The sequence below is a fragment of the Polyodon spathula genome, chromosome 14 (assembly GCF_017654505.1).
Source record: "Polyodon spathula isolate WHYD16114869_AA chromosome 14, ASM1765450v1, whole genome shotgun sequence".
NCBI lineage: Eukaryota > Metazoa > Chordata > Actinopteri > Acipenseriformes > Polyodontidae > Polyodon > Polyodon spathula.
In genome coordinates, this window is record NC_054547.1 from 11817894 (window position 1) to 11830031 (window position 12138).

At 36.0% G+C, this 12138-nt stretch overlaps 1 protein-coding gene across 1 annotated transcript; it reads left to right on the plus strand.

The window, feature by feature from the left end:
* The first annotated feature begins 438 nt into the window (after positions 1-438).
* Positions 439-5826, plus strand: LOC121327257 (alpha N-terminal protein methyltransferase 1B-like). The gene is made up of 4 exons (XM_041271178.1): positions 439-674; positions 2965-3140; positions 3787-4039; positions 4888-5826. Exons 1-4 carry the CDS (start codon positions 521-523, stop codon positions 5142-5144), a joined length of 840 nt encoding a protein of 279 aa, XP_041127112.1. The 5' UTR covers positions 439-520; the 3' UTR covers positions 5145-5826.
* The last annotated feature ends 6312 nt before the right edge of the window (positions 5827-12138 follow it).

The window sequence follows — 12138 nt, forward strand, 5'->3', positions numbered from 1 at the left end:
CTCCTGACATCCACTTGCGTTAACTTTGAATCCGTACTTCTTCAAATTATATATTAATGCCCCCCTAATCCTAACATAAATAAAAGTATTACCACTTACATTCTCACAGATTTATAAGACATGATAAGCTAAGACATTAGTAATTATTCATTTCTGACAAATCAGTTTAGAGTTTTCTCTGTTGGGGGTGCGGTTCTTTTTAAACTCTGAGATTACTAAGCATTCGGTAGTATTCTCGCACACTCGGCAATATCTGTTCAGCTTCAGTAGCTTTGAGCCCCTGCTGGGTGAGGGATCAGAGCTGCTCAGTTTCACTGTCAATTCCAAGACAGCTGAAATAGCAGTGACAGGGAGCTGCAACTGCCCACACACACACACACACACACACACACACACACACACACACACACACACACACACACACACACACACACACACACACACACACACACACACACACACACACGCACGCTCTTCTTCCACAGGACAACCTCTGCTGGGCCTGAACTCCTCTCCAGACATGGATTATATGGGTGCTCATAATGCCTTTAAATCGCGCTGGAAAGCGACAGACATTGATCTCTGTCGGCACAGCATGTCTTTCGTTCTGCACAACTGCATTAGGAATGACTTCTTTGTGAGCTATCTATTCCTGCTGGAGAAGATCCCTCTGGGTAAGGCTTCTTGTGAAGGGCCAGGCCCATAGGGTTGCCACCTGTCCCCCTAATTCCGGAACACTTTGGGACTTTAGCAAAGATTTAGCACTCAATTCACATGTTGAGTTCCTTCAGTTTAAAGGCAACTTCAAAATCCTGTTCTGCCTTGCAGTGTTCTGGAATTATGGGGCCAGGTGGCAAACCCTAGGCCAGGGAGACACTGCATTGCACTGCATGGAGTTCTGTTTCACAGCTGAGTGCTGTGTAGCAAATTGCTTTCTGATTTCTCTGGATTATCAAATCATAATCCAATGAGTGAAATGTTGTAAAGTCCTATTGATAACATTTGTGTCAAAATGCCCTGGATTTACTGTCAGCATATTTAAAACTAATGTATACATATTTAATTGAAATATTTTTTCCAATATATTTTTTTTTTTTAAGATTGTTTCTAAAACTGCATAGTCAAACCACTAGAATTGTTCTATCTATCTATCTATCTATCTATCTATCTATCTATCTATCTATCTATCTATCTATCTATCTATCTATCTATCATAAATATCCCAATTCATTCAATACATTTTATAAAGAAATGCAATGTCTTGATGTTTGCTAATTTTTGTCATCTGCTTCTGTTTCAAAGTTCAAGGTTTTATTCATGTATATATTTATTTCAATATCTTGCTGTCCAGCACACGTGGTAGTAAATTAAAGCTGAGAAAATGACTGGCTTACCGCATACTTTATCAAGGAAGAAGGAGCAGAAAATGCAGTTCTGCAAGCTTCAATGAATATACCAAAATTGGTCAAACTAATATAACATTTTTCTGTGTCTTAGATTACTTTTATAATTGCTGCTATCTGAGATCATTTATATCTAAAAAACTCAAAATAATAAATTTAAACAAAATATAAAACTTTAGAGGCTTACCAATAGACAGTTAGCATGCAATTATGATGATCTGGAGTGGCATAAATGTAAATATTGTTTTATTTAGAGGCTAGCTTTAGCAGTGATATAAGTTATGGCTCTTGTATTGACTACATTATTATTATTATTATTATTATTATTATTATTATTATTATTATTATTATTATTATTATTATTATTATTATTCAGTGGCATCTCTGATGGTGTCACCACTGTAACAGTGACCTACTCTGTTGCTCTGTTGCCGTTAGCTTGGTGATATTAAAGCACACAAGGCAACTGTTGTGCTAGTCACAGCTTTGTTCATTAGAATAGTTATCACATTCTAGTACATAACCCTCATACCCTCTTTAAAGCAATAATATTGGTGGTTTAGGCTGATTTGGCACAGACAGTTATTATGCATAGCTGATGTACATCTGGAAATTTACGTTACAAATTCAATTACGTTCAAAATTTGATACATGTGAAATTAAAAGTCAGATTGAGAGCCGTATGTTTTTTGTGTCACCTATATTGGGGAAACTTCTTGAAGAACATCAGGCTACACCGCGCTGGCCAAACCACTCTAAAGTAAAGAGCTGATCACAGTTGAACAATGTGTTCTGAACGTGTTATTTACAATTAGCTAGCTTGTACACATACCCGGGATTGTTGCCTCCAGGGCAGGGCGGTGCCAGTTTAACCATTCTTTGGCTGGTGCTGTCCAGACCCGCTTCAGCACCATAAACCTCTTAGAAGGTATCCAACTGTAAAGTAATCAGTCTGAGCAGTGATGTGCAATTTAAAGGATATTGTGGCACAATAAATCTTGTAGTTAACAGCTCTCTGCACACGTATCCATGTAAAAGTAAGGCTGAAAAGGCTGTCACATTCTGTCTGTTCTTTCACTATTCCTTTGTTATTTTCTTAGGTTGTATATCTTTGATATGTGGAAGTTCTACGACCAACTATGACGAAAGCATACTTTAGTTTTACACAGTATAAAATATTTTACCTGAATGAAATTGAATAGCCTCTGTAATATTTTAAAGGGCTGTAATCTGGCTAGGAAAAAAAAAAAAAAAAAACACCTTCAATACACGTTCAAGTGTTCATAAATAAAAACACACATCCTGTTAACAGACATGCATCCTCTTTTGTAGACTACAGAAGCATGCACTAACCCTAACCCTAAACCTAGCCTTAACCCTAACCCTAACCCTAACCCTAGCCCTACCTAAGCATACACTAGCTCTTCGGCTATCCCGTGTTAAATCAGCAGAATACTGTTTATTATTAGTTTGTTTTATTTAGTAGTATGACTCACCTGCTTTGTTTTGTTTCTGTTCATTTTTAGTCTAGCATGTTAAATGTATGATGATTACTTGACAGTTAAACTCTATGCCTTGACCAGTGAAGTGATCGATGGGGAAAAGCAGTTCTACGTCCGAGCACAAAATTTCTACCAAGACGTGCCTGCCACAGAGGAGGGGATGATGGGCGATTTCCTTGAACTGTCAGAAGTTGACATTGAAGGCTCCAGAGAATTTTTAAAAAAGTTTGTTGGGGTAAGCCAGTCTGTGTGGGCATGTTCACAATCTACACATCCCTCTAACTAGTTTTGATCCAAAAAGGAACATAGCCCCCCTTTCTAATATTTGTAAAAAGCCCTCAGTGCAGAAAGAAGAAAACATTTTACTAGCATTGCTTGTAAGATGACTGCACAAGCAATCTCTATTTAAACCTGTCAACTCTGACAACAGTTTGTCAGGGATTCCTAACCGCTAAACTGAAATAACTATTAACGCTGAACTAGCACTGAACTCAATGACAAGGGTTTAGCTCCACTGAAATAGTGAATGCTCACATTGCCAAGCTTTATTGCCATAGACGGCATATGAAGGAGAGTGGAAGACTAATGATGTATATGACAGTGTAAATAAGTAATTCCTTCTTTTTATAGTTTACTGACTGTAATTGACTTGCTAGTTTCTGGAGGTTTTCTGCAGATCATAATCTCTTAGCATTTACACAATAATATAACTAGCCATCATTGCTGATTTTGCACCAATCACATCTATATAAAACTCAGGGTTACACAGTTTCTACACAGTCAGAACTTATTTGGATTGTGGGTTGTGTATGATGGATAGACAATTGTCTGTCTCCTATCATTGAAACCCATTGAGTGCAGTTTGTCTCCGTCTCTGACAGGGTCCAGGGAAGGCTGGCACGACGTGCGCTCTAGACTGCGGCAGTGGGATTGGCAGGGTCAGTAAGAACGTCCTCCTGCCCGTGTTTGAGACAGTGGAAATGGCTGACATGATGGAAGACTTTCTCATCCATGCTCACGAGCATTACCTAGGCGACGATGCAGACCGCGTCGAGACCTATTACTGCTACTCCCTGAAGGACCTGACCCCCCCTGTTAAGAAGTATGATGTCATCTGGATACAGTGGGTCGCATGTAAGTGCTGTCAGGAGACCTCTTTATAATTACCAGCCCAAAACCTTTAAATGGCCCTTCTGAAACACTAATCAGTATATTCAATATTAATATATGGTAATTGGTATATTCATTGAGAAGTGTAGAAGAACCATAAAAATGTGCTGATTCGATCCAGTGTAATGAAAACACTTTAAGGATGGTCACCTATCTGAGTGGTAGTTGATCACTATGTTGGAGCAAAGTGTGCTGCTTGAGTGGAGAGACCTTAGCACCCTAATCACAGTAATGTACAATATGGCAGGGCCTGTGTGTTATTGAATGATGCAGAAATAATACCTTCATATACATAGTTTTTTTTTTTTTTTATCCCTACAACCCTTAAGATGTTCTTTAAATTCTGCTGTAGAAGAAAGGTGCAGAGCTATCACTGGATAAATTAGATGGTAGGTAATTCTTTCTGAGATCTCATCATGATCCACAGGGAGTAGAAGCAGCTGGGGATATTTTTAACTTCGTTCTAGTGTCTGGTTTCGCTTTTAGCGGCACGCATGATGAAGTGTCAGGAAGTGCGTGCTTGAATTACACCGGACTTAATTAACTTGTGTCATTAAAGGGTGGTTTCTCTTGCTGTTCGGTAAAGGTAAGCATCAAAAGTTGACCTACTTATGCAAGTTTTCATTGGTTTCAATTTTTTTTCAATATTCTTGTGACCTACTTGCAAATTCCATTCTATATGTAGATGTCACCTCACAGTGCTGTTTCATTGGCTCTGTCGCCTGAAATGTGCCATTTGTATCGGATATGTTATTTACAAAGCTTGGCTTGTATGGGGTTTCATAAACTAGGCTTCTCTTTTATCATTTCAGGTCACCTCACTGACAAAGATTTGTCCTTGTTTCTGACGAGATGCAAAGCCAGCCTTAAACTGAACGGAGTTATAATTGTGAAGGATAACATGGCCAGAGAGGGCTGCAGGTTGGACCCAGATGACAGCAGTTTGATCAGACACATTGACATTGTCAAGAGCATTATCTGTAAAACTGATCTGGAAATCATCTGCATACAGAAGCAGGAAGGCATACCCGAATCATTCGTTCCTGTATGGATGATTGCCTTGAAGTAGACTACTTCGGATTGCAGTGTTTGTTGTAGAAAGAAAGACCAAAGATTGGTACGCGCCATCTTATTAACACACACATTGCCCTTAGAGACAGAGGACCTCAATTCTACATGGTTGAATATTATTATTCTATTCACTTCATACTTCAACTGCAACAGAGGAAAAACTGTGGCTATGAAAGGAACAATACTGTGCCATTCATAAATAACTAGAGTAGAGACAAATTAAAGCCATTCTCAGTGTACTCAATATCCTGCTATATTACTGTAAATCTGTTGATCAGCCACTTGTTTGGAGATGATTTGTAAATCAATCACGCACGGAGCTCATGGAATTATAGGTGGCCACAGAAATTGTCGCATCTGGGAAATGTTTTTAAGTCAGGCCACTCCCACCCTGAGACAAGATTATTTTAATGTCATTGCTGTCATTCTTTTTAAGTAAAAGCTGGTGCACAACAACTGCACATTCTTGAAATACGAGCGGTAATTAACTATAATAGCTTTGAACGTGATGGCCATTCATTTTTCCTCTCAGCTGTAAAAAAAAACAATCGGACAGATTCTTTAAAGTTTTGATTGATCAAATACAGTTTTGAATGCAGGGAAACCTTTGTAAACCATCTAGAACAGGGTTTCCCAATCCTGGTCCTGGGGGACCTCTGTGTCTACTGGTTTTCATTCCAACTGAGTTCCCAATTACTTAATTGAACCCTTAATTACATTATTCATTAGCTTAATTAGTTTTTAATTGTTTTCAGCTTTTAAACAGTTGGAGATTTCAAATTAACTATACAATTTTATAAGTAACTTGCCACCTGCAACTTTTTAGGAGCTGAGAACAATTAAAAAGATCTAATTAAGCACATTATTAGTTCAATTACAGGTTCAGTTGAGTAATTGGGAACCCAGTTGGAATGAAAACCAGCAGACACAGGGGTCCCTCAGGACCAGGATTGGGAAACCATGGTCTAGAACAGGGGTCTCCAATCCTGGTCCTGGTCCTTCCAACTGTATCTTAAATGACTTAATTGGACCAATTAACCGCTTATTAAAAGCTTATTAAAAGGAAGAGTTTTAATAATCTTCCACTGGGTGTTTTCTAGCCACGGGGGTATTGCTTCAGACTGTGGAAAATCACAATGTTCAATTTCAAAGTCACTATAATTTACAGGATATAAAATGATTGTCTATAAAAAGAAGAAAAAAAAGCTTCCAGTTCAGTCTATCAAGATTCCTTTTAAAAATATTTGAACCATATTTATTAATATTTATTTCTTATTATCCAGGTATGCATTCCTTTATTAATCGTTGTAATTTATTGTAAAGGTCTTTTGGCCCCTACCTCTGTGTTCAAATACCTGAAGGTGGTATGACAGGGAGAGTAACTAACTTTACCAAGAAAGGACAACATCTCATTGATCAAAGTGTTTCTGTAAAAAATCAGTAAAAATGCTTTCTACCTGTCTCAGTATGCTTGACTGTTTATTTATCTGAATTGCACTGGCAAAATGGTGTGTGGCTGGATACTTTGTAACCTGTTAATACTGTATTGTTTTTGATTAGATTTTATGCCAATTAACCAGAATTGCTACTTGTCCTCATGATGTTATAATTAAATAGGAAGCCGTCTTGTAAATTGCATATGCATAGGGGTAAAGAATATTGTCATTTTATAAAGCACACAAAAAAGTGACAGCGCTTAAGATTACTGGGCATGAACAGTGATGTCTATTAGCCTTGTCTTCATTTTTTTCCCCACTTATCATGTCACAAATCTAAATAATTGTCACAGTTCAAGATTTGATGAGAGTTGACATTGGACTTGTGTGATTTGTGACATTTGAACTGAGCTCTGTAATCTTCAGGATTTCTGAATGCAATATGTTGCATCTCAAAGACTGAAGCTCGAAATATAAAATTAATAAATAAACTGAACAGAACAGAATGTCTACTTATGTTGCATTGAATCAATATGCATTTACTTTTAGAGGGTGAAATACAACAGAAAACTGCCATGACAAAACCAGTATTTTATTACATATACAGGTAATATTTAGTGTGTGCTATTTCAGTGGAATACAATCAGTACAAACAGTAAGAACAAACACCAGTGACAAAATAAAGGCTGCAGCCAAATTTCTACACTCCAGAACAGACATGATTGGCATTTCAATATCCATAAAGAAGTTTTAAATACACTCTGACACATGGTGGGGAGTTGATTACACGACAGTAATCCCTCCAGGTTTGTTCTGGCTTGCATATTAACAAGTTGTAAAATCATGAATATACCAGCCCAAAACCAATAAGAGCGCCATTGCTGTCACAAATCAACACATTTTTTTCTAAAACATTTTCTAAAATGGTAAAAAAAAAACTGGACCTCAATATTGTGAACAATACAGATTAAGGACATAAACTGAGAATAAAAGACCATACCAAGAGTAGAATATACTTATTTGTGAAAGGGATCAATGGCAAAGAAACTGGCTTGATTATATTATATAAACCTACCAGAAGGACACCCAGGCTGACCATCCACAAGTCAATGGGGTTAGAGCTGTACTGTAACTGTACAGATGAATGAAAAGTCGTTCTGTCAGGAGCAAATCAATATTAACCCAAGCCATGATAATATGACCAAGTGGCTGCATGTAAAAAAAAAAAAAAAAAGACTGTTTCTGCATTCCCTTTGCAAATCTTTCACAAACTCACTATGGGGGGATAACTGGTGCACCCCCCTTTTTGGTCATTTTTATAAAGGCCACATGACAGAATCTCACCTTGCTGAGGTTTGGTCAGAGACATCCCAAGGGTAAAACATGCTGCTGAATTTATCAAACATGCACAAACGGTAATACATGATGACTAAAAACACATACATTGGATAATACCCATAGATTTATAAACAAAATAAGACGGTATAAACTAAGCATTCCTATAAGCCTATAATAAGTGGTACAATCTGTAAAAACCTAAAACTGTAGAGATTGCTGATGATATTTTATTCCACGACCACAGAAGATCGGACTCCTCCATTAGAGATGTTTTTATTATCTGAGCGGGTGGACTTTATTAAAATGGAGTTGTCCTAATTGTTTTCTAACTGTTGTATTTGATGCCATCTGCTTTCTGTTAGTGTCTCATCTGATGTACTGGTGCAGTCCACAAAGGAATGAAGTCATTTCACACTACAGATAACCGGAAATGGATTTGGAAAATATAGACTTGAAAATTGCATGTTTAATAAAGTCTGCCTTTTTTAAATATATCTGCATTGTTTAAAATATTTTTTTACAATAATGAAAGTATTGCAAATTGTATTGCTCTTCTCTGCTTGGTCTGTGATTTGACTTCTTTTGTATTTATTTCTTCATTTCGTCATTTGATATAGTTGTTTTTTTATATAAAATCTTTAAACTCTACAATGTTCAGAAAAATGTCCATACAGTTTTATATATTCTATCCAGAATTACCTGTGATATACACCTATAAAATCATTAACCCATTGCACTGAATTGCTCTAATCTGTGATACAGTAAACTTGGATTAGTATACTGTTTGTTTTGATTTAGCAGTAGACCAGTGGACCTAAAATTTGAAATATTATTTATTTATTATTGGCTTTTTTAGAATTACATCAATCAGCTTCAAATTGGCTATTATGAATATATTTCTGAAACACTTGTATCCTCTGTTATTTTATTGAATTATGTTTTAAAGGGTTAGTTAATGTGGGTTCAATTAGTGTCTGATTACTCATTGATTTGTGGACTAAAGGAAGGCATGTAAAAATCATTATAAAAACCCTTAAGGCTCTTTAGCCACTTCGGTCTCTTGGTGATGGTATGTTTTCTTCTAGACACTGAAAAAAAAACTTTAGGTGTCGCTAAAGTCTGTGTATAATTAATATTATTGGTTGTTTCAAATTATTCAATTTGTACTTACTGTAATAGGTTGCGTTTATTGCATGTTAAAAAATGTGGAAAGGAAATTGGTTTGGAGTTTTTGAAGTTATGGGGGCCTATTATTACATAATATTATGCAAGTTTAATAACTTTAATAACTTCTTGATTTTAACAATTCCAGTTTTAAAAATTTGATATCAGATGTACTCCCTTGAAATAGTTAGTTAGTTAATAATTAGTTGTTTAAGGTCAAATGATGTACCAAGCCATATTTTACAATTATTTTCACACTACAGAATTATTACATTTAAAAATATATAGACCACAAGACCCATCACACTTGTCCTTGTCATGACTATTTGGGAGTAATGGGATTGGTTGAAGATTGAGAAAAAACAACCTGATCAAAATTACCATGTCAAATTTGTGTGAATCCTTCTTTTGGGAATTCTTTTTTTTTTTTTTTCTTGAGAAAAATAGGTAATTGAGATCAACTTTAGTAGTTTTTTTTTAGTTTTTTTTTATGTTTGTAAGTATTTTTTCAAGTACCAATCAGAAACCACATTGTTCTGAAAAATGAGTTTCAGATGTGATTGTAGATAGTAGGATATAATTGTTACCAGTTTAGTAGACAATGTTCCCTTTTTATCTGCCTTGGCTCTGGTTCAAAGTTGTCATAAATGATCTACATAAATGCACTATGTAGTTTCCTCAAGAACTCTGTCTGAATGCCCCAGTGTAATGCTTGAAGTTGCATAGAATGAAATGGACTGCTGTTTCGGAAAGCCTTGTGAAAAACTGACTAGGAACAGGAAAGTAGTTACTGGATGATTTTGTTCAAAGAAAATATGTCCTAATGTTCCCACCAGATTTCTAAAATTAAAAATAACGGTTATATATATATATATATATATATATATATATATATATATATATATATATATATATATATATATATATACAAGGTTATGATTGCATGGAATGGTTCTAGTGAGCAAAGCTAAACCAGTTTCTGTTAAACTTTAATTAATTAATTGAAAATTATATGCTTCCACATCCTTTAAAGTTAAAAGTGCATGAAGTTTAATTTATGATTTTCCAGTGCAGGTGCAAAAGCCAGGAGCAAGACACATAGCCAATTGTACATTCTCCTTTTCTCCATTGGTTAGCGGCCTTGACAATCAAGGATATAATTTCTAATATGTCTTTCAGGTTCAACTAAATGTGGACTACAATTTAGAAAATAAAATAACACTAATATGCTTGGTCAGACAACTACAAAATTAGGCTCACATCCCGCTAAAGTTGATGGATAAAGGAAGGCGTACTGCAGTAGATTAATATAAACTGACCCTATTATATGAACAATTAAAAGACATTTGTTTTAAGTATGGTATTAATTTAAGGCAATAATGATGAGCAATATTGGACACATAACACTATGTAACACAATTTTTGTTCCTGGGTAGTAAGTGTTATTTCCTAATTGCTTATGCCTCAAAAGTATATTTACAAAAGTAAATACAGTATAATAGTAAATCTTGAAAAACTACTCACTTCTAAATCTTTTGTAGTCATTTTTGTGGTATACTGCTTTAGTGGTCATTTCTAGATTAATTGTTGCTGGTCACATACATCACTTCCTGTCTCAACGACTAAATAATGGGAATTCCTTGATCAAAATGTATGTTAACGAGATCAAGAGAAATGAATGGAAGCATAATTCACTGTTATGGAAACTACCAGCATACAGGCAGCCAAATGGAAATAAAAAATAATGGGAATATCATTTAAAACGGTGCATTTTGTCATGCAGAGTGTACATTCATTTAGAAGACTTCACATCTAAAATGCTGATTTACCATTATCTTACAGGTAGGTAAAAATTGGACGGCACGGATTAAAATTAATAATAATAATAATAATAATAAATAATAATAATAATAATAATAATAATAATAATTAAGCCCCATTAATAATTTACCCTCATCTGGGGGGAATGAAAACAGTGCAAAACAGGCGGAAATAGAGTGTAAAGAGTTAAAAACAAGAAATGGAGCTCTGGTTAAAAAAGAAAAGCACTTTTTTCTTCTGCTGCAGCAAAAACTTCACGTCAGGCAACAGCAAAAGCAATGGAGAGTGCTCTGTCTCACAGGGATGAACAGCTGCTAGGTCTCCTGAAAGCAACTTATTTTAATGCTGCACCAGTGTGAACGATGATGCAGTAAAACAAACATAATTTTTTATATGCAAAAGTGCCTTTTCTTTTGCAATTCCTCCCTAAAATTTTGGAATCCCCCTCATTGGCTACAGCATAGAAGGGAAATCCCCCAGCACACAAAAATGAAATTCAAGCCCTGTAAACGTATTGTTTATGTATATGATTGTGTTCGAGGGGAGTGTTTTCGACGACATAGCTATAGTGTTTTGGTCTTGAAAGGGAGTGTTTTGAATGTGAATTGAAGCGCAGCGGAGTGTTTTGAATGTGAATTGAAGCGCAGCGGAGTGTTTTGAATGTGAATTGAAGTGCAGCGGAGTGTTTTGAATGTGAATTGAAGCGCAGCGGAGTGTTTTGAATGTGAATTGAAGTGCAGCGGAGTGTTTTGAATGTGAATTGAAGCGCAGCGGAGTGTTTTGAATGTGAATTGAAGAGCAGCGGATTGTTTTGAATGTGAATTGAAGTGCAGCGGAGTGTTTTGAACGTACGCTCATTACACTCTGAAGTGTTTTATAGTATGAAGTCTTTTGGGCGGCCTACGCACAAAATTCAAACCCTGATCATTCATATGAGAAATGTGAAAGGTGAGAAAGTGTGAAACTTCCCTTTTAGTGGGAGCGGCTCACAGCTGGTATAAAGCTTTGGTTTTTGTTAGCTGTTTTTACCCACAGTGTTTTTATGTACACTTGTGTGTATGCCACCTGCATCTGCAACTCAAAATAGTACAAAAGTAAATATTGTAAATAAAGCCTGCGCACCTATGAGTCAAAGACAACGTCTGTCTCGATCTCCAGTCTTTTACAGCGTTTCCTAAACCCCCTATTACAAAGGGGAAAAAATGGGGGCCCACAAATCTGTTTGGCGCTAGG

Coding starts and splice junctions, on each gene's coding strand:
- LOC121327257 (XM_041271178.1), top strand. CDS start 521: ATGGATTATATGGGTGCTCATAATGCCTTTAAATCGCGCTGGAAAGCG. Junction 675..2,964: donor GCTGGAGAAGATCCCTCTGG/GTAAGGCTTCTT, acceptor ATTACTTGACAG/TTAAACTCTATGCCTTGACC. Junction 4,040..4,887: donor CTGGATACAGTGGGTCGCAT/GTAAGTGCTGTC, acceptor TTATCATTTCAG/GTCACCTCACTGACAAAGAT.